The sequence below is a fragment of the Phyllobates terribilis genome, unplaced genomic scaffold (assembly GCF_046119375.1).
Source record: "Phyllobates terribilis strain yellow unplaced genomic scaffold, ASM4611937v1 Scaffold_2__4_contigs__length_985480577, whole genome shotgun sequence".
NCBI lineage: Eukaryota > Metazoa > Chordata > Amphibia > Anura > Dendrobatidae > Phyllobates > Phyllobates terribilis.
Genome location: NW_027362762.1, coordinates 616,182,458 through 616,205,842, shown reverse-complemented (window position 1 = coordinate 616,205,842; position 23,385 = coordinate 616,182,458). Strand labels below are relative to the sequence as shown.

General features: G+C 47.7%; 1 protein-coding gene across 4 annotated transcripts in view; it reads right to left on the bottom strand.

The window, feature by feature from the left end:
* Positions 1-23,385, bottom strand: part of DCAF6 (DDB1 and CUL4 associated factor 6) — a 287,738-nt gene that overhangs the window by 224,252 nt on the left and 40,101 nt on the right. For 3 of the 4 annotated variants that reach the window (XM_073666525.1, XM_073666526.1, XM_073666527.1), the window contains exons 3-4: positions 16,880-16,941; positions 13,489-13,581 (exon numbers count right to left, since the gene is read on the bottom strand). In XM_073666525.1, coding sequence (XP_073522626.1) covers positions 13,489-13,581; positions 16,880-16,941 — 155 coding nt within the window. The remainder of the gene's footprint in view (positions 1-13,488; positions 13,582-16,879; positions 16,942-23,385) is intronic. The other variant, XM_073666528.1, reaches the window with a different exon arrangement.

Sequence of the window (23,385 nt, the reverse complement as noted above, 5' to 3'; positions counted from 1 at the left end):
AGAACTGTGGAGAGCTTTGTGGGTAAGATAGATAAGTTTGTATTGTATTCTGTAGCAAATGGGTAACCAGTGCAACGTGTGGCACAAGGTAGAGGCATCTGTGAATAGAATACGACCCTGGCTGCTGCATTCAGGATGGATTGGAGATGAGAGAGTTTGGTTAGAGGGAGACATTAGAAGAGAGTTGCAGTAGTGAATAAGAGCAACAGTAAGTTTTTGCAGCTTTAAAAGGTGAGAAAAGGTTGGATTCTGGAGAGGTTTTCAAGGTGCAGGTGACACGAGCGAGTGAGTGATTGTGTATTGGGAATAAAGGAAAGTTGTGTGTCAAATATGACCCCAACACAGCGAGTTTGTTGCTTGGGAGATAAGGTTGCGCCACCCAAGTAAATTGCAAAGTCGGGTATAGGTAGGTTATTAGAGGGAGGAAACACAAGGAGTTCAGTTTTGGAGAGATTCAGTTTCAGATAGAGGGAGGACATAATGTTAGAGACAGCAAAAAGACAATCACTGGTATTTTGTATTAGAGTGGGGGTGATGTCAGGTGAAGAGGTGTATATAGTTGGGTGTCGTCAGCATAGAGATGATGCTGGAAACCAAATCTGCTGATTATTTGTCCAATAAGGGCAGAGTAGAAGGAGAAAAGGAGGGGGCCTAGCACTGAGCCTTGAGGAACCCCGATACTAAGGGGAAGATCAGTGGAAAAAGAGCCAGCAGCAAAAGATACAGTAAAGGAGCGGTCAGAGAGATAGGAGAACCAGGAGAGAACTGTGTCCTTGAGCCCTCTTGAAACAGCAGGGAATAGTGACCATTGGATTTAGCTGTGAGATGCCGAATGAGGAGATTAGAGAAAGAAGATGAGAGGCAGATGGGGAGAATGGCTCATAAATGGGGATGTTAAAATCCTCCATGAAGAGAGTTTGAATATCACAGGTTAGGAAGTGTGGAAGCCAAGTGGCAAAGTGGTCCAGAAACTGATGGGAAAAGCCCGGAAGGCGATATACAACCGCCACTTGCAGGGAGAAGGGAGAAGTGTTTGAAGAGTCTAACGGTGTGGACTTCGAAGGAAGGAAACATAAAAGTGAGGGAACCGGGAAATGACCTGGAAAGCACATTATGATGAAAGGAGCAGACCAACATCTCTACCTTGTCTGCTCTCAGGCCTGGGAGTATATGAAAATTGTAGCCCACCATACGAGAGAGCTGCTGCGGCGGCGGTGTCCAACTGCTGGATCCAAGTTTCAGTGAGAGCCAGAAGGTTAAGGTTTTCACAAAGTACAGTATCAGCATATATACTCTTCGTATACAGACTAATCCCAACAATAGGTTTCTTACTGGTACATTTGTGACTTCCATTTCCTTCTTCCCCTCTGTGCATCCAGCTTCACTTAGCTGAATAGGCCCTATTCTTATATGCCAAAACTACACTTTCGAGCAGCACCCAGCTTCCCCTTAGTGCAGCAAGCCCCTCCCTTTGCACTCCTATGTGCTTCTTAGTTGCCACACCTTTTCAACTGTAACTACTGTTCGCTATCAACAAGAGCAACCCGGGACATAGACATGCTATTAACATGTAAACTTAATGCTAAAATAAGTAAAACAAACAGCAGTAAAGATCCAAAAGACATATAGATTAGTGATGAGCGAGCGTGTTCGCTCCTGCTCTGTACTCGCCCGAGCATCTCACTGCTCAAGATGCTCGGCGAGTACTTCCGGGATGCTCAGGCGGTATCTCGAGTACCTGCCCAGCATGTTTGGCGCGGTTTTAACAGCGAATAAACATGCAGGGATTGCCTGCCACATACTGTAATGATGCAGCCATGTTAGTTGTGGCATTACAGTGATTGGCTGGTCTGTATCGGTCCCGGTGACCCTATGCTTGTCACAGTCTACACTTCAAGCAGGCAGAGTAGGGAGAGGTGCTGCTGAGCTAGGGAGAGAATTGGCGGTTTATTAGTGAGGTATTAGGTATTCCACAGCTATATATACACACACACATCTGAACTAACAGTCCTTCTAAGGACTAATCCAGCTGCATATATTACTGGTGGTAGCAGGAGTTAGGCAGGCAGAGTTTGTGGACACTGTATACAGAAGGAAAAGGGTCCATTGTACGTCCCGTCTGCTGCTGTTACAGATATCCATAGCCCTAGATATCAGGGCTAATTTTTTTTTTTTTTTAACTTAATCCTGAATATCTGTATCTATAACGCCACTGCCTAAAACCGTGGTCATCAGAAGTGATCCAATATTACTGCCGTAATAATAGTCACATTTTTTGGAGCGTGCCAAATATTACACTCCATTTAAAATGGGCAAGGCGCGTGGCAAGGGACAGAGACGTGATGCTGATGGTGCACGCCGAGGCCATGGGCAAGATGAAACTGTGCCTGCTTAGGGAGCACAACAAAACACCCACATCATGTCGAAGTACTTTCCTGTCCAAATTTCTAGGGGGCCGCAGAAAAAAACTCTTGAAGCCAGAGCAGATAATGCTTCCAGTCAGTTTGCCGCCACCACCACCCTATCTTCCACATAGTCCACAGTCTTAGTAGCCGTGAGTCTGGACCACATATTCCTCACCCTGATCCTCCTTCCTCCCACCATACAGAGTGCCAGGAGACAAGTGACCCTACACTTGGACACTCAGAAGAGCGGTTCACTTTTCCAATTATAGATTCGGGCCTCTTGCCCGGCCCGCTTCAAGCTGGGCAAGAGGAGATTACTTGTAGCGATGCCCAAATATTTGAGCAGCCACGGTCACATGAAGGCGATGGTGGGAAACTGCAAGATGATGATTGATGATGGATGATGATGGATGATGATGATGGATGATCAATGGCCAGCAAGTCAAGAGAAGGTCCAGGGTGAGTACGTGGAAGATGAGGTGGTGGACGATGAAGTGGTGGACGATGAAGTCACTGACACAACCTGGCAAGGTGTCATGCATAGCGAGGACAACAGCACAGACGGCGAGGGAGGCGTAGCACCACAACAGGCAGGAAAAAGCAGCGGGGTGGCCACAGACACAAGGCGGGCGACTGTTCCCCGGAACACCAATACCAGGGAGGTTGCCAGTCCAATTGTTAGGTCTTCCAGAGTCTGCCTCATTTTTAAAGACTGTCCAGATAACCTCAAAAAAGCCATTTGCAACATCTGGCATGCCAGCATCAGCAGGAACAGCAAAACTACCAGCCTGACCACCACCAGCATGCTCAGGCACATGACAGCAAAGCACCCTAGCTGGGCCGAACTCCAGGGTCCAGAAAAAGTGTCTGAGGGTGACAACTGCCTGTACCACTGTTGTGCGTGCACGCCAATTCCATGTCCATGTCGCAGGCGAAGATGCCTCCTGCCCTGCACCTGTCGCTGCACACAATTGCTTGTGGCCAGGGATAGTACATGTCGCTGACCGCACTCTGGTTTAATATAGTGGAAGCAGGGACCCAGTCGGACCCTGGGACAGAACACGTCCTCACGACACCAGGGATTGTGGGCCCTGGATCAATCAGGGTCGCCACCACATTCTACAGCTCCTGCACCTCCTCCATCTCCAAAATGACTACATCAGTAGCAAGGTGGAAGCACTGCCTTGGCCAAGCGGCAATAGGCTGTTCTAAAGCTACTATGCTTAGGGGACAAACCACACACTGCTGCAGAGTTGATGACAGCTGTAACAGAGCAGGCAGATCTGTGGCTGTCACCGCTGAACCTACAGCCAGGCATGGTCGTGTGTGACAATCGCCGGAACCTGGTGGCAGCTCTGAAGCTAGGCAAGCTCGCACACGTAACATTCCTGGCCCATGTGCTCAACCTAGTGGTTAAATGGTTTCTAAAAACTTACCCTGAAAGGAAAGTTTGTGAAAGGAGGGGGGGGGGGGCGCACCATAGGCCAAAATGATGAGTAAAACATTGAGATTATAACCATGATACAACTTTATTGTGATTAAAAATACATGCAGATGGGGTGCATAAATAGGCACATACAAAAAATTCAAGTGTATAATAAAACTGCAGCAGACACCACCACCTGCGCGTCAACCCCGACGCAATTTTGCGTGACGCCCCTTGACAAAGGCTCATTGCCGTAACGCGCACTTGTTTTTCTATACAGCTTGTCCTATTGCAAGAGGATTGTGAAGACCACAGCAGTGTTTTTTTATATTTTCCCTCGTTACATAAGATTTGGTTCAGGTGATCACCTAATCAGAAGCACATTAAGTAGAATGAGGTGGACTTTGGTTGGAATTCAACTGACACTGGAATGGAATGGCTGTCAGACATGTAGAGATGGTGATTTTTAGAAAACTGTGCAGTGGTCTCTTAATTTTTGCAGACCCACTTCTTAATGAGAACAACAAAGCATAGCCGACTGCTGGCCCTCCAACAATAGTAAGGGCCGCCTGATGGTCCTATAAAAATAGGCTCTGTGACTTTCAGAGTCCCTCCTTCATAAATGAAACATGATGTGTCTGATCATGTCTCACACACCACATGGGAAGGTAGTAAAATGTTAAAATTACATTTATTGGTAAATGTATTTTTCACTGTTGAAAGCAGTGCAAAAATGCATCAAAAACGCTACGTATGAATATAGCCCAATGTGTGGAGGAGCATTTTTTGTTTTGGTTATTTATTTTGCCTTATATACAAGTCATTACCCTGGAAAGAATGTTCCTTAACATTTTTTCCAGGAAAATCCATTTTGGCTTAGTTTTTGTATGTTTTATTGTGAGTCCGTACAAGTGGAGTAATATTCTGACAACATTGTTCACAGCAGTGACCTGGGTGTCAGAGATGCTTCCAGGGATCTTCCCCATGCTGTTCCTATATTATTTTAGCACTGTTCCCATCGATTTGGCCAACTTAGGCCCCCTCCAGACCTCCGGGGCGAGGGCCACCGGAAAAATGCTCGAGTTTCTCATTGACTTACATTGGGCTCGTTGCTTGGGTTGAGCACCGAGCATTTCTGTCACGGGTGTATCAGAAGTGACAGTCAACTTGCAGTTGGTTGCAGGAGATCTTTGTTTGGCATTACAGACAACTTCTTAGAGGCTGTCCCTCTAGGACCCAGCGGCTACCTTCCTCTTGCTAATTAACACCCAGGCCTGGGTGTATAAATACCGGCTGTCTGCTAGAGGGAGGTGCCGGTGATACTCACATTACCCCTTGTGAAGGCTTAGAGCAAGTGCATTACTTCATCCTCTCTGGAGCTATGAGGACGGGTGTTCATCTCTCTGAAGTAGACTAAAAGCCAAGCCATCTTTCCTTGTTGGTTCCCCCTTTTTGTCTTAGTTGTCAGTGGGGATCGACTAGCGCTCATCCCCCTACCTTCCCTAACAAGGGCCAAACGCCAGGGAAAGACAGGACGAGGTTCACGCAGCGATTGGTGAAGAACCAATATTAGGACGTTAGTGGAGACAGGGTGATATTAGATCAGTATAGGTCTCCACTCCCCCCTTTCCCTAGAGTCTGGGCTCCCTTTCCCTCTTCCCTTTGTGTTGCACTAAGTCTTTCCCACACTTTGCGCGACAATTATGATTTGCTAGACCTGAGCATTTTAGTGCTCGCTCATCTCAAATCTAAATACACTAGATGGTGGCCCGATTCTAATGCATCGGGTATTCTAGAATATGTATGCGGCCAACAGGGCGCGACTAATCAGCGAAGCAGTGTTTAAATGGGTTGTGTACTACTTTAAATTTACCCCCCAATGTATCCCCCCGGGGCCCCTAATGAATTTTGTAATTACGTCATGTTGTCAATACTGGGCAGTTGGTGAGTCACATGACCACATGGGCGGAGTCAGCCCTGCTATCTCCTGACGGTGGGGTACTTATTTTAAATCTGGCGCCAATTGGCCGGAGAGCGTGTTTAAATTTGGCGCCAATATCGCTGATTGGTCGCGGCCACGACCAATCAGCGAACCGTGTTAGTGAGGACCGGGGAGCGGCGCTGCGTGTGCGGGTACTTCCGCTGCGAGCAGCCAGGGGAAGTACCCGCACTTCATCAGGGGACGGGATGGCCACACGTGGTGCACACATTGTCTGTGATTAATGGATTATATGGGTTGGACTATGTGACCTATTACAGGTCCAATGTGAATTTGTTACCAGCTGTGTCTATCTACTCCCTGCTGCCTCACATGCCCATGTTATGTCTTTTCACACATGTTATTTATACCTATGTGTTATTTCTTAAAAAATACATAAATAAAGCATTTCTCTCTTTTAATCAACATATGGTGTTTTAATTATGTTATCTTGGGGTTTTGAAAATACCTATAGTTCTCTGGTTTATATAATGTTTAGTGGTATGCCCCCTATTACATCCAAGGTCCTATCTGTCATTGTTATTTTGTTGTACAACCATTTATTGTGCGTAATCGCGGCGAAATTGTCACCATAGACTTGCATAGAACCACATAACATCCGTATGTATACATGCGGATGTTATGCGGTTCAATGTGCGGATGGTACCCGGGTCTGGAGAAGAGGAGACTCTCCTCCAGACCCGGGTATCATTAGTAAAAAAAAGAATTAAAACGTAAAAAATAAAAAAAAACATTATACTTACTTCTCCGGCGGCCCCGGTCTCCTCTCCGATGGCGTCCTCTGTACTTGGCGTCCTGCGGTGTTCTGACAGGACCTGCGGTGACGTCATTTAGTCATGTGATGGTCACGCGACCGCTAACGTCAGGACAGCACGCCGAGGACAGAGCACGCGACTGGAAAGGAGACCGGGGGCTGCCGGAGAGGAAAGTATAATGGTTTTTTTTTTTTACTATTGATGCTGCATTTAAACAGCATAAGTTGGTCAGACAATATAAATCCATGCCAGTTCCATGCCAGTTGTGTGACCAACTTGTCAAGCACTTTTCCAAGTGATGCTCAAAATCGCTTGGAAAAGAGCTTGAAAAACCGCATGCGAAACTGCATGCAAAAACGTTTCTCCCTGGCAGAAAAAAAGCATGTAAAATCCGCATGCATTTTTTCTGCCAGGGAGATGCAGAAACGCTCAGGAAAAATCCCCATGAATTCAGCATCGTGGGCACATTGTACCTCTATAAGGCTATCAGTTGAAAACTGTAGTACCCACTGGCCTATCAGAGGACAGCAGCTGCCGTTGAGCAGTCCCATGAGATGCAATGACGTCACTTTAAATAAGTCGCCTGTGCCTGACGAAGAGCAAGAGGAGAGCGACGCTTGCATGGGCGCGGGGACAGGCGAGAGGCATGCCTTTTTTTCAAAACTTTCTGTGTGAAGAAATTACAAGTATATTGGGACCAAAATAGAGGGAGTAATAACTATATAGGGCCTGAATGCAGAATGTGGTGTGAGGCATTGACTGGGATTGTATACGAGGGACGTTATATATCCCACAGAATGTACAGAGACCTATTAAATCCATTGGAGTGCATTGCAGTCACAGACACAGCTGCGGCTGCAATGCAGGAATGAAGGTGAGCATTGACCTGGTCAGGCTATCTGGCCAAGGCAGATTAAGTAAAACCCGGCAGGGCCTTCATTTCTTGGGGGAGGCTACAGGAAGGCAGTGGGGCGGCCTCCTCCCTCCAACCCGGGTTTTCCAGTGGCTCTTGCCACAGGTCCTTTAAAAACCCTGCACTAAGGATTAGTGGTGTTCAGTGTTGGGACCTACTAGGAGCATAGCAGGAAAGCTTGGTGGGCCTGTGAGCAGCTGAACCCACGCCTGGGAAGCCTCTGCACCCATCAGGCTGTGAGCGGCCTGGCGCGGCCGTTGCCCCCAGCAAACGATGTTATGGACTTCTGTTAACCCGGCTGCGAAGCGGGGGACTTTCTGTTTACCTGTAAGTTTTGCTGAATAAAAGCAGCTTATGTTGGACTTGCTTGGGTAACTGCCTCAGTTACTGCACGGTGTTAACACCGCAGCCCTACAGTGGATATTTAAGTGTACCTAAATGGGGACAATTTAAGTGTATGGGGGGGTTTACGAGGGCAAGAATGGGGGGATGTTATAAGTGTAGGGGGGACCAAAATGGAAGTCATTATCAGTGTATAGTGGTCATAATGGGAAACATCATTTGCTTATAGGGCCACAATGGAGGACATTTTTAGTGTATGGCATGACAAAGTGGGATATAAACAACTAGCTATTGAACCAGTTCTACACCCAGGTGGCAAGAATTTTTAATGGTACATTTTTAAATTTTACTCAATTTTTTTTTTGAAGACACGGTCTGTGAATTCGCGTATACAGCAGGGCTCGACAAACCCAGGCGCCTGGTCGCCAGTGGCGCCTAGAAAATGTTGTCTGGCACCTAGAAAATGTTGCCTGGTGCTTGAGGAGTTGAGAAGAAAAAAAAATACTCTCAATCCAATCCCACCTCCTGCACGGAGTCATCCAATCGGAGGAAGCAGGGACAGTATCGCTCAGGCCGCCTTCTCCACTTTGCTCCGCCCCCCTTATGCTCCGGGACTGGACAGGGAGAGTTGGGTTACGGGGGAAGGATCGCTGTGGCCGGGGGCCCGTTCTCATCTCCCGCTACCTGTGTAAGTACATACAAAGGCCGTGCTCCCCGGGGAGACGCCGTGTGTGAGGGGGTCTATATGTACAGTTTGTCAAAGTAAAATGTTGTTTATAACGTTTGTAATGTTTTTTTTGTTAAATTAAAAACCAAGTTTGCTTAAAAAAAATTCTGGCTCCTAAATTTTTTGGCTGGCTCCTAGATTCTGAACAACTTTGTCGACCCCTGGTATACAGTGTCTTCAATAAAATGGCACCAGAGATCGCTGTATGCACACGTGCTGACTCCGGTGCCATTTTATTGAAGTAACGTACTATAACAGTGATGGCGAACCTTTTAGAGACCAAGTGCCCAAACTGCAACCCAAAACCCACTTATTTATCACAAAGTGCCAACCCGGCAATTTAACCTGAATACTGAGGTTTTAGTTTAGAAAAAACAACTCATACAGAGAGCAAGCGGGAGCAGCAGAGCAAATCAAGGGCAACAGAGTGCAGGCAGGTGCAACAAAGTGCAGGCACAGAAAGGAGCAAGGGCACCACACTGCTGATCTAAAGGAAAATGCTCCTCCATCCTGGTATATGTCCCTCCATCCTGGTATGTGCTGTCCTTCCTGGTATATGTCCACACCATCCTGCCTGTGCTGCTTTTGTTAAATACATAGAAAAAAAACAAAACACAAACAGTCCTCCTCACCTTTTCCCAGCTTCCCTGCAGCACGTCGTCGTCTTCAGCGTCCAAGCGACGGGGGCACATGACGTCACTGCCATGCACACAGACACAAGCATACCGACATCAGCTGCTGGCCTCTGATTGGCCGGCAGAGTGTATTGTGGCGCACAGACCCGGCAAGTTGGTGCGCTGCAATACACTTCAGCTGGATGTGCATTCGAGGACGCACATCCAGCTTGCGTAGGGGCTGGCATTTGTGGCATCCGCATTACGGCGCCATTTTATTGAAGGCTTCGCACAGGAGGACACATCTCCCGTTATAGATAACATCAATTGATAATTAATGTAATCTATTTCCACTTTTGTGTCCCTATACATTAATAATGTCCCCCATTGTGGCCTCATACCTTAATGGATCAAATTGGGGGCACTGTCTACAACTTTAAAGGGGAATAAAGAATGGACACTATTACTGTAGGGGGCAGAGTAGGTGTACGTTACTACAGTATGGGTGCCACTGCGGCATTACTGCTGTGTTTGGGCACAAAGGCAGACATTAGTACTATATGGGGGTACAGATGGGAATTTTACTATTGTTTGGGGACCACAAAGAGAAACATAAGCATTAGTACTACATATGGGTCACAAAGGAAGACATTTCTACTGTGAGCTGCTAACGAAGAGGGACATCACTACAATGGAGATACTATTACTGTGTAGGAAAACAAGGGCGGCACTTTGTTCCTTTTCTTTATCACCCAAGGCAGTGTAGAAGTGGGGGGAAATATGGTGAGTGTGCTCTTGAAGCCATCAGCCACAAATATCTGTTGGTTACATTTTGCAGAAATGAGTTGTGGCTGGACAAAGTCATAACATTCTGCGCTAGATGAACAAAATGAATTACTTCAATTCAATATGTTACCAATGAGTCACCAGATATACCAGCATTCTATGTATAATGCCACTGGTGATATTACACACTTGCACTATACATTATATACTGTAACTCAGAAACCAAAAAGGAGTGAGGGCCCTGCTCACAGTCTTAAAATCTATGCCTATCCGAACCTAGTACTAGTGTCGCTGTTTTACCTATATGCCACGACTCTGTTGTTGGGTATCCCGGAACCAGGCGCTCCTTCCCTGTTCCTAAACCTAGGGGCGCCCTAGCTATCCACCCGGGGTTGCCTAGGAGTAGCACTCCCTAAACCCAGCTTTGTTAGGTTTTTGTGCAACCTCAGTGTGAAGATCTACAACCTCCAGGCTGAGTTGCTGCAGTTGCCCAGCCAGAGCAGTAATAGGTTCCCTGATGGATCAAAAAATAGTCTGGGCCAGTGTTAATGTCATGACTCTTGCCAGATATCCCAGGGCCAGGGGCTCCTTCTCTGTCCCTAATGCTAGGGGCGCCCTAGCTATCCCTGCTTACTGGATTACTTCTAATGGTGAAGACAAGGGGCCACGTACCTTGCTGAGCTCCTGAATCAGCCCTTAATTCTGTTCCCCCTCCCACCCAGAGAAGTGGGGAGTAATAATGTATAAAAATACACAGACCAGACTAACAAGGGAAGACAGACAGGGATAACTGAAAATACCAATCATACAAATATGTACTCGCAAACAGAGTGGAACACTGGGGTGTGAAGGAAGGAAAAAAAATAGGAGAGGGAGAGAATTTGCACACAGCCAAATCACCAAGCAACAGTTTTTAGATAAATACTCCAAATGACTCCTCAAACAACCAACTTACTTTCATGCTGCCTGGTTCTGAAGCTGGGTAACGCTGGCATCACTGATAGCCAGAGGCGAATATATATAGGAGAGGGGAGTGGTCAACACTGAACAGCTGAGACCATCAATGCTGGAAATTTCTAGAAACTCTCAACTGAACCCCTGCACTGCTAGCAGAAACCTGCACCGTTTAATATGATGAAGTGCTTCTAATCAGTGCAGGAGTACGGAAATCAAGCGCTGCCGTCTTCTGGCACCTCTGTCGCGGTAGACCTGTGAAACCATAAGTACAGAGACCACTCCAAACTCTATTAAGAGGTTTACTCCCCCCAATTATCCTCCTTATATCATTTTACCCCTACTTTTTTTTATTGTTCTTTATTTTTTCTTGCCCTTTCCTTTCATCCCTTTTCTTATATGCTCTTGACATGTTCTTGACTATTATGGAAAATGTTGTTTTAGCTCCTGTTGAGCTACAGTTACCACATTTTTATTCACCTACTAGTAATATTTACATGAATCCCAATGTGCTCTATTTTTGAAACAGTGACGCCACTGACCATAAGTTGGCATTGCAACACAGCCCCATTAAACTGAATGGAGCCAAGCTGCATCATCACTTGCAGTCCTTTGTCAAGGGTGGTGTGGATTCTGTTTTTAATGCACAAGTGCATTTATTGCGGTTTTAATGCACAATCAATAACGTATACCTTTTTTGAAGTAATCTATTTTGTCGTTCTTTAATTACCCACTGAAGTTATATGTTATTAAGGCGCAGGTGCAGCTGGGCTGAATGCTGCACTTGGCCTTCTCCGGCTTGTCTGAGTATTCCACAGCACCTCCGCCTGACAGGTCACTACTATTTCAGCGAACTGCCTACTGTGACCAAAATCTCATGCATGTGCATTCACTGCTAGGGCAGTGCATGTGCAGTAACTTCCAAATGACATAATTGAAGCAAGAAATATAAACGCATATGCGCAGCTCCATTAATGTCAGTGCTTGCATGAGATTTGGACAGAGGAGGCAGGTCACTGAAAAAGTAGTGACCTGTCAAAGACTGGAAGTGCCTCATTAGCATATAACTACAGCAGGTGATTACGGAAGAACGACGAAACAAATATGTCCAAGAAAGTAAAAATTTAATCTAAAATTGTGCTGACAGGCCCTCTATGCTTTGGAAATCGCTGTTCATATAAAACAGCAAATGGTTGTCAGCTATAAAGAAAATTTAGTTTGACATGGTTTTATCCCTTTATGTGTTCGTTTTTAACATTTGCTGGGCCAAATGTTTTGCATATTTTTGTCATGGGTAGTCACATTTTGCCTAAAAAATGTTTTTAATGTATTTTTAGGTTAAAACATAGTATAAACAAAGCCAAATTTATCACCAGATGTCAGGAAGCTTATAATTCTGAGAGTGAAGTCAGGCAAAAGCTAAAAAGAGGTAGCTATGGAATTCAACTGCTCTCAGAGTTAAGTCTCACGTATAATAAAGAGAGAAAAAGAAGGCTATGGAACAGCTGACAAACCTAGAAGTGGACGACCATGGAAAACTTCCTCTAGAGTTGTTCACATTATTAAGAAAAAGTCAGTATCTGATGTTCATAAAAGTGCTTGAGATTTTGCATGAAATGAACGCAGAGTATGGGGTCAAAATGAGTCGCCAAACTGTGGTGCGACAGCTAAGAGCAGTAGGGTTGAATGCATGAGTTCCAGTCAAGTAGCCTTTCATCTTTGCAAAGAACCATAAGGTCCGACTTGAGTTTGCCAAAGAACACATTCAATAGGAAGAGACAGATTGGTCTGAGGTGTTGTGGTTGGATGAATCCAAGTTCAATCTGTTTGGTAGTGATGGCAAGCACTGTATATACCGCCCAATTTGAAAACATAATGATGTAAGGTACCACGCACCTACAGTGAAACATGGTGGTGGCAATGTCATGCTTTGGGGCTGCTTTTCTGCATCTGCCATTGGCCCTCTGCATAGAATTGATGGAAATATGAATGCTACATTGTACAAGGATATACTGGAGAATGTAATGCTTCCACATGGTAAAACCAAAGTAGGCAGGGGATGGAAATTCAGGCAAGACATTGATCCTAAGCACACAGAAACCTGGTACAAAAAAAATGCAATAGTAAGGGTTAAAAATGCATACATGCCCTATGTGGGGGGCTGCAACCAAAACCTGTTCAGACCTGATAAGTGACACAATGCATCTTGGAGCACTCCTATTGATACAGTATAAAATGTCAATAAAATGTGGTACAAAGGCTTTACTAACATGGACTTCAGTCTAAGTAATTGGGGTCTATTTACTGCCAGAATTAAAACATTCTGTAGATGTGAATGATATGGAGTATCATGCAGCGTTAGATACCTTTCTCTAAAAAGACAAAAGTGTTGAGCATGATGGACAGTCATAAATAAATATGCCTTAAAAAAACAAAGCAAAAACCTCCGCTTCAGAATAATGCCACAAAGTACACCAACACCAGGGTCAACACCCTGAGGACCACAGTTACTTATAGTATCACAATCGAGTGAAGATTAAAAAAAACAAAACAAAAAAAAACCGTACCTTTTTATTGTAAGGGTTGCTAATTACTAAAGTCGTGTCATCAGAGCCAGAAAGTATGTATTCCCCTGTACCATTCCAAGAAATCGTATTCACCTATTTAGATGGGAAACACAAACCATTTAACAAACAGTTCAGGTACACCAAGCTGACCAAAAAAAGAATTTGGGGGACTTTATTAAGACTTGCGCTCTTTATACCAGTCTAAATAAAAAGCAAGCAGAAATGAGAGGTGCCTGACTTTCAATACATTAGGTGCTGAATCACTGTGTGGTGCCTAGGATGTGCAGAGGTCTATAATGCACCTCTGTTACATCTATGAGCTCGTACACCACCGTGCATGCACACTCGTGTAGGAGGTTCCTGAGTAACGCAACTTTGACAAGAGTTTTGAACAGTTGTTCAAGGTCTCATGAGCCAGATACCAACTAATCTGCAGGGCATTTCATGTTCTATTAATAGTGTTCATAATATCCAGAAATTTTAAAATGAATAATGCTCATGTACCAAGTAATACACCTCTTATTCAAAACACAAGAATCACTCGTAATGTGTAAACCAGGGCACATCATGAAAGGCACACCAAGTATCAGGTCATAGTCACACTCAGCAGAGACGTTGTCCCAAACAGAAGTAGAAATTGGTCTGCAGTGGTAGTTTACATACAAGGCTATGGAACTCCTTTCAGAAGATCCAGAAGCAAAAGCTCAGTGAGGCTATGTGCCCACGATGTAGAAATACTGCTGATTTTTTCCGCTTCTCCCTGGCAGGAAAAACGCATGCGGATTGTACATGCGTTTTTCCTGCCAGGTAGAAGCGTTCCTCACATGCATTTCCACATGCGGGTTGTCAAGCGCTTTTCCAAGCGATTTTAGCATCACTTGGAAAAGTGCTTGACAACTTGGTCACACTCTATAAATCCATGCAACCGGCATAGATTTATACAGTGTGACCAAGTAATAGTTAAAAAAATAAAATAAATAAGAAGAATGGTAAAAAATAAAAAATAAAGATTATACTTACGTTCCGATGGCCCCCGGAGTTTTCTCCGCTATGTCCGGTCTGTTGTATGGGTCGCGGTGGTGTGAAAGGACCTGCCATGACGTCATTTAGTCATGTGACAGGTCACGCGGTCGCTGACATTGGCGGTCACGTTACCTGTCACATGACTAAATGACGTCATAGCAGGTCCTTTCACACCACCGCGACCAATACAACAGACCGGACGCATGGATGAGGAGACGGGGGACATCGGAAGGCAAGTATAATCTTTATTTTTTATTTTAAATTCTTTTTTTTACAGGTTCTATGGTATCTGAGTCTGGAGGAGAGTCTCCTCTTCTCCAGACCCGGGTACCATCCGCACATTGAACTGTATGATATCCGCTTGTGCAAATGTGCTCACGCGGGTATTATGTGGTTCAATGCAAGTCAATGGTGGCAATTACGCTGCGTGTCCGCAAAATTAATGGACATGCTGTGTATTTTTCCGCAATGATAATCCGCAGCGGAAATTTCCGCAGCAAGTGCGGATTATCACTGGGGACCATGGGGCACATATTACCAAGCGTTTAAGCGTTTTCGCTGCGGAAACTCCAAGGCAAAATCGCTTGAAAAAGGCATAGTGGGCACGCAGCCTTAGTGTAGGCATTTCTTCCAACTCAGGCTGTGTGCCCACGATACAGATTTAATGCGTTTCCGCGGCGGTATTTCCGCCTCAGAATGCATTAAAATCGCTTAAGATGTCTGCCATGTATCCCAATGATGATCCCCATGTGCTGCAAAATCACGCCCATAGACTTGCACTGAACAGCAGCAAACCCGAATGTATATAACTATACATGCGGATTTGCTGCGGTTCAATGCGCGGATGGTACTCGGGTCGGGAGAAGAGGAGACTGCTACTCCTCTCATCCGACCCGGGTACCATAACTGGGAGCACCATCAGAGATTCAGCACCTGGAACAAGGGAGGTCGAGTAAAACAGAGTGTTTATTTATTTATTTATTTTTTTAAATAACTGCAGCCATAGATTTTGCACAACAGAAAATCCCTTTAAATGTATTGCTGCCATAAAGTAATGCATTAATCTGCAGATAATTGCTTTGTCCAATCTGTTGTGTACAGATAATCATTAAGCATAGGGTCAGCTTAAACTAAACAAGATCTCTGTTAGTGTGCGCTTTGCGAGATAACAAAAGGCTAGTCTATGAGACCTTACGGAAAAGTTCAGGGACCACCTTGTGAAGACACGGGGTCTTCCGTGGGCGTAACACTACTCAAACAACACAGGGTGAGGGTAAAACAGTGCACCAATACTTTATTGAACCACAAAGCGGACAATAAACACATAGCACAGTCCTAGCAAATACCCAAAATGTTAGAACATTACACAGTTTCACCCTTCCGCTGGCCTGCCTGGGATAGAATAGCTGTGACTTTGGGACTTCTAGGGCCAACTACCTCAACCAGTGGCCCCCCGCTTCTGGTGGGCCCCCACAGAGAGAAGGTAGCGACAAGTTTATGAAGCTAGCAGTCCATCCAGGTACAAGGCCAGGGGACACAAGGGTCCCACCCTGGCCTCTCCGGGAGTTTCCATGGGACCAGATGACCTGCTGGTCCCAATCTGGCTTCTCCGAATGTCTCCATGGGTGCCAGGTGACCGGAGGGTCCGACCTGGCAACCCCAAACAACATATCCATGGGGTCAGGTGACTTCATTGTCCCAACTTGGTTTTCCCAAATGTATCCATTGACTCTCTGATGGTCAATTGAGCATACCTGTGTCTTTCCAGTCAGGGCCATATACCCTTAGGCTGGAATCATGTAGAATCCAAATCTGTGTCTCTTTGGTTAAAGCCATGCTTCCAAGCTAATGATCTGAGAGAGTCTGCTCTGATCTTTAATTCTCTTTTTAAAGTCTTTCTGATTCTCCTTGATTCTGCATGCAGCATTACAGACATCCTGTTTATATTTACATCTGTGTAAGGTCATCATTCACAGGTCAAAGGTCAGGGATAAAAGTGGAATGGGCTCATGACTCAATGTTTGAGCATTTAATCAACTTGCATAGTTTGTATTCATCCTGCTCTTTAAATCAACATCTAGCAAGATTAGCATATTAACAAACATCATTATTTCCAAACGAAGAGAAGTCAACATTCAGTTTTATACACATAATAGTATGTCCTTCTTGACGAGCCACAGAAATACACATACATTTACAAGTCAACGCAAAGATAACAGTGTATTTGTCTTGGATTAACAAATCTAATAGTCTTGCTGATTAAGATTATAAATTGTATCGTAACACACCTTTTAAAAAGATAAAATGTCTAAAAGATACTAAGTAGAAACCAAATTGAATCACATTCTAGTTGTTTCATTTTACTTACACAGCCATCGTGTACATTCAGTGTGGTTTCCAGTTTAAGTCTTTGAATAAACTCTCTTCTTCCTATTTAAGAAAAAGAAAGAGCAATGGGACATTAGTCATTATGCAGTTAAACCAATACAATGTAGAATTGGCAGATAACAAAGAGCGAAAGCTTAGTCACAGTGTCAATATATCAGTAGTTACCTTAGTCACAAGTTCACCCCGTGTTCTCCTATTCTGGGCATAACTACTGTTATTATGTGGAGCAGAGAGCTGCGGGTTTGTTCACACATTCCCACCGTGTTCTCCTACTCTTGGCAAAACTACTGCTAGTATGCGGTGCAGAGAGCTGTGGGTTTGATCACACATTCCCACCTTGTTCTTCTATTCTGAGCATAACTACTGTTAGTATGTGGCGCAGAGAGCTGCAGGTTGTTACGGATCCAGGTGGTGGAACCTCTGTGCTGTGGTGCAAGGAGGGACCCAGAGGGGCGTAAGTAGGCATCTACTCGGACCGACCAGGGTCGTACGGTGGCTCAATCGACTCTGTGACCAGGAAGGGACCGAGCAGAGGGACCAGGTGCTACTCTTGGGACGACCTTGTAAGAGAGCAGGTGACTCCCACGCGTCAGATGGCAAGGACTGACCGGTACAGCAGATGAGCACGGCAAGGCTGACGGGTGGTCCGGACAGACGGACTAGCAGACACGGCAGGAACAAGCGGGAGCCTCTAGGTAGGCTGTCAGGTGGTCACGGCAAGTGCCAGGCAGGAGCCTCTAGGTAGGCTGTCAGGTGGTCACGGCAAGTGACAGGCAGGAGCCTCTAGGTAGGCTATCAGGTGGTCACGGCAAGTGACAGGCAGGAGCCTCTAGGTAGGCTGTCAGGTGGTCACGGCAAGTGACAAGCAGGAGCCTCTAGGTAGGCTGTCAGGTGGTCACGGCAAGTGACAGGCAGGAGTCTCTAGGTAGGCTGTCAGGTGGTCACGGCAAGTGACAGGCAGGAGCCTCTAGGTAGGCTGTCAGGTGGTCACTGCAAGAGACAGGCGGGAGCCTCCACGAAAGCAGGCGGACAAAGCCCATAGACAGACTGGTGGACTGGACTGTAAACAGACTGTCGGGCTGGAAAGTAGACAAGCAGACGGGCTGGACTTGTAGTCAGGCTGGCGGGCTGGACTAGTAGTCAGGCTAGCAGCGGGACCTGAGGGCTGAAGCAGAGTATCAAACACAAAGCTACAACCTTGCACAGGCACCTCCATATTGGAGGAGGTGCCTTTTATAGGGGAAGTCCTCCTGGCCATTGGCCGGGGACTTTTTAGGACGGCGCACGGCCCCTTTAAGAGGGAGGGAGCACGCACCCTAAGCACAGAGCCGGGGAAGCTGCGTGCACCAGCAGCAGCTGCAGGGAGGCCGGAGCTGGACCGCGGCGGTAAGGGGGATGGCGTCTCTGCCTCCTGCCCGGCTACAGTACCCCCCCCCCCCTTTACGCCCCCTCTTTTTCAGGCCAGCAAGAAATTTTTTAAAGGAGAAGAGGGGCGTGGATGTTCTCCCTGGGTTCCCAAGTTCTCTCCTCCGGGCCAAACCCCTTCCAATCCACCAGAAAAAAGGTTTTCCCTCTTGGTGGCCAGAATGTTCTCTACATCATAGACGTCTTCAGCGGAGATCGGAGCTGGGGAGGTACCTGGATTGTCGGAAAAAGAATTAAGCACAACTGGTTTGAGGAGAGATACGTGGAAGGAGTTGGGAATCCATAAGGTGGCCGGGAGTTTTAACTTGTAGGTTACTGGATTGATTTGCTTGAGGACTTCAAACGGGCCGATGAACCGTGGACCCAACTTATAGGAGGGTATTTTGAGACAAACATGTTTGGAGGAGAGCCAAACCTCGTCTCCCGGACGGAACTGAGGTGGATCCAGACGTCTCTTATCAGCATGCTTCTTCATCCGCTCGGAGGATTGAAGAAGTGCGGATCTAGTGTACTGCCAAATAGTGGAAAATTCGCTGACCAGAGACTCCGTGGCCGGGTTGTCCACTGAAGCGGAAACGGGAAACGGAATCCGGGGATGTTGACCGTAGACCACAAAGAACGGGGACTTGGAAGAAGATTCGCTCTCATGGTTGTTGTAGAAGAACTCGGCCCATGGTAGGAGCTCCACCAAATCGGTATGGTGAGCATTGATAAAATGCTGGAGGTTGCTGGTAAGGATCTGGTTGATACGCTCCACTTGGCCATTGGACTGTGGATGATAAGCGGAGGAGAAATCCAGGGTGACATCCAGCAGCTTACACGCAGCTCTCCAGAAGCGCGAAGTGAACTGGACCCCTCGATCAGACACAATGTAGAGGGGTAGGCCGTGGAGACGAAAGATGTGATGGATGAAGTCCTTAGCCAGCACAGATGCAGACGAGAGACCAGGCAGAGGGATAAAGGGAGCCATTTTAGAAAAGCGGTCAGCGACCACCAAAATGACCGTACAACCGGCAGAAACAGGGAGATCCGTAATAAAGTCCATAGCAATGTGTTGCCACGGGGCAGCGGGTACGGGAAGAGGCAGGAGACGGCCGGCAGGAAGATGTCTGGGAACCTTGTTGCGGGCACAGGACGAACAGGCCGTGACGAAGTCTACCACATCCTGGCGCAGAGTAGGCCACCAGTAATGCCGGGTAATGAACAGGAAGGTCTTCTTCTGGCCGGCATGGCCAGCTAATTTGGATGAATGACCCCAGTGAAGAACATTCTTACGATCCGGTACCGCTATGAACGTCTTACCGGGTGGGAGACAAGACAGATCCAAGGGGGCCACTTTCATCACTTTGGAGGGATCGATGATATGCATAGGCTCCTCCTCTTGATCGGAAAACAGAAAGGATCGGGAAAAGGCGTCAGCTTTAACGTTCTTGTCCGCCGGGCGGTAATGTAGGGTAAAGTTAAAGCGGGCAAAGAACAAAGACCACCGGGCCTGACGCGGATTAAGTCTTTGGGCGTTTCTGAAGATATGCCAGGTTTTTGTGGTCAGTATAGATGACCACCGGGTGCAGAGTCCCCTGGAGCAGGTAACGCCACTCCTCCAGCGCCAATTTGATAGCTAGCAGTTCTCGGTCTTCTATGGAGTAGTTGCGCTCAGACGAGGAGAAGAGCTTGGAGAAGAAGCCGCAGGTTACCATTCTTCCGGGTGGAGATTTCTGGGTGAGCACCGCTCCGGCTCCAGAAGTGGAAGCATCAACCTCCAGAAAAAACTGCTTGTTGCTATCCGGACGGTGCAGCACAGGGGCAGAAGAGAAGGCTTGTTTTAAGGAGAGGAAGGCCTCCTCTGCTTCGGACGACCATTCCTTAGGATTTGCACCCTTATGGGTGAGCGCAGAGATGGGAGCAGTCCGGGAAGAGAAATGTGGGATGAAGAGACGGTAATAGTTGGCGAAGCCCAGGAATCGCCTTCAACCCCTCCGGACGGGGCCACTTTAATGCCGCAGAGACCTTCTCGGGGTCCATCCGTAGACCTGTCTTAGAGATAATATAGCCCAGGAACGGAAGAGAGGACTGCTTGAAGAGGCACTTCTCAAATTTTGCGTACAGGTGATTCTGCCTGAGCCTAAGCAGAACCTGACGAACATCCCTCCAATGTGAGGAAAGATCCGGAGAGAAGACCAAGATGTCGTCTAGGTACACCACCACGCAAGAATATAAAAGAGGTCACGGAAGAGGTCGTTAACCAATTGTTGGAAGATGGCAGGAGCATTGCAGAGACCGAAGGGCATCACACGGTATTCATAGTTACCGTCCCGGGTATTGAATGCAGTCTTCCACTCGTCCCCTTGGCGGATCCGGACCAAGCTATACACCCCTCGTAGATCTAGCTTGGTGAAGATCTTGGCGACCTTAAGGCGGTCGAACAACATAGAGATGAGCGGCAGGGGGTATTTGTTTTTGATGGCAATTTGGTTGAAACCTCTATAATAGTTACAGGGATGTAGTGAACCGTCTTTCTTTTTGACGAAGAAAAATCCGGCTCCAGCCGAGGAGGTAGATTTCTGGATGAATCCCCTAGCCAGATTTTCTTCGATGTACTCAGACATGGCCCGGGTCTCGGCCGACGACAACGGGTAAAATACGCCATGGGGTGGAGTGGTACCGGGTACCAGATCGATAGGGCAATCATATGGACTGTGAGGTGGCAGTGTCTCTGCTTCTTTCTTGTTAAAGACATCTGCATAGGCCCAGTAAGGTGCCGGAAGACCAGGTAAATTAGCCGGAGTAGACTGAGGTCGAACTGGGCGAACGGGGGTCAGGCAGGTCCCATGGCAATCCTGCCCTCAACGGAGCACCTCACCAGATCGCCAATTCAGGATGGGTTCATGTTTCCGTAGCCAGGGCAGGCCTAGTAATAGGTAGTGAGAGAGTCCGGGTAGCACATGGAAGGAGATTCTCTCTGAGTGCAGCATTCCCACCTGAAGAGTTACAGGCTCTGTAGAAAGCAAGATGGTCATAAGGAGTCTTCCATGCACGGAAGAGACTGACAATGGTTCGGCCAGACGTTTGGTGGGAATCTTATACTGTTCCACAATGGCCTAAGAAATGAGGTTCCCAGCGGCTCCGGAATCCAGGTGAGCGGTCTCAAAGAAGCGGATCCCACCACTGCAAACAGAAACAGATAGAGTCAAGGAAGGAGAGGATTTACTTTTGTCTAGGACGACCTCTCCGAGCGGTCCTAGACACTGGAGTTTCCCGACCTCTCAGGGCATGAATGGATCAAATGCTCCTTACTGCCACAGTAGAAGCAGCTCACTTCAGCTCGGCGTGTCTCCTGACGAGACTTGACCATCTTGGTTTAGTCAATCTGCAAAGGTTCAGACGAGCGTGCCCGCGGAATTGCTGGTTGGGAGGCAGGTCTCGGGAAAACAGGAGCGAGGCGAGGGGGTCCTCTCTCCCGGGTAGTCTCCTTAGCTCGTTCCAGGAATCTGATATCAATCCGGGTAGCAAGTGACACCAGGTCGTCCAGGGTGGTAGGAATGTCACAACCGGCTAGCTCGTCCTTGATCCGACTGGAAAGACCCTCCCAGAAGATGGATACCTGGGCCTCGTTGTTCCAGGAAAGCTCAGAAGCGAGGGTACGGAACTGTATGGCATATTGGCCCACGGTGAGACTCCTTTGGCGGAGACGTAGCAGAGAGGAGGCAGTAGAGGATTTTCGTCCAGGTTCATCGAAGACTTTACGGAAAGCAGCGAGGAAAGACGATAGATCGGACACCAGGGGATCCCCTCTCTCCCACAGGGGGTTAGCCATGCCAGTGCTTCTCCAGTGAGATGTGACATAATGAATGCCACCTTGGCCAGGTTGGAGATGAACTGGTGTGCCAGGAGTTCAAAGTGAAGGGAGCACTGGTTTATGAAACCCCGAGCTAAAGCGGGGTCGTCAGCAAAACGTGGGGGTGCCGAGAGCCGGGGTCCATAGCCGGATGCCATAATAGGACTGGGCTGTGGTGCGGCGGGAGCAGGCACCGCTTGGCCAAAGGCGGACACAGACGGGGCGGACAATGCGCCTAGGCGAGAGTTAACAGACCGCAGAAAGGACAGGACAGTCTCCTGTTGAACTCTCTGACGTAAGACCTCCTGGTGCAGGTCGGAGACCGCGGGGGTCTGGGGGACACCGGGTTCCATGGCCCGTGCAAAACTGTTACGGATCTGGGTGGTGGAACCTCTGTGCTGTGGTGCAAGGAGGGACCCAGAAGGGCGTAACTAGGTATCTACTTGGACCGACCAGGGTCGTACGGCGGCAACTCCGTGACCAGGGAGGGACCAGGTGCTACTCTGGGGACGACCTTGTAAGAGAGCAGGTGACTCCCACGCGTCAGATGGCAAGGACTGACCGGTACAGCAGATGAGCACGGCAAGCAGGCTGATGGGTGGTCCGGACAGACGGACTGGCAGACACGACAGGAACAAGCAGGAGCATCCAGGTAGGCTGACGGGTAGGCACGGCAGGTAACAGGCGGGAGAGCCTCTAGGTAGGCTGTCAGGTGGTCATGGCAAGTGACAGGCAGGAGTCGCTAGGTAGTCTGTCAGGTGGTCACGGCAAGTGACAGGCAGGAGCCTCCAGGTAAGCAGGCGGACAGAGCCCATAGACAGACTGGTGGACTGGACTGTAAACAGACTGTCGGGCTGGAAAGTAGACAAGCAGACGGGCTGGACTTGTAGTCAGGCTGGCGGGCTGGAATAGTAGTCAGGCTAGCAGCGGGACCTGAGGGCTGAAACAGAGTATCAAACACAAAGCTACAACCTTGCATGGGCACCTCCATATTGGAGGAGGTGCCTTTTATAGGGGAAGTCCTCCTGGCCAATGGCCAGGGACTTTATAGGACGACGCGCGGCCCCTTTAAGAGGGAGGGAGCGCGCGCCCTAAGCACAGAGCCGAGGAAGCTGCGTGCACCAGCAGCAGCAGTAGGGAGGCCAGAAGACGCCGGAGCAGGACCGCGGCGGTAAGGGGGACGGCGTCTCTGCCGTGCAGGAGGCAGACACGCCAATGCTACACAG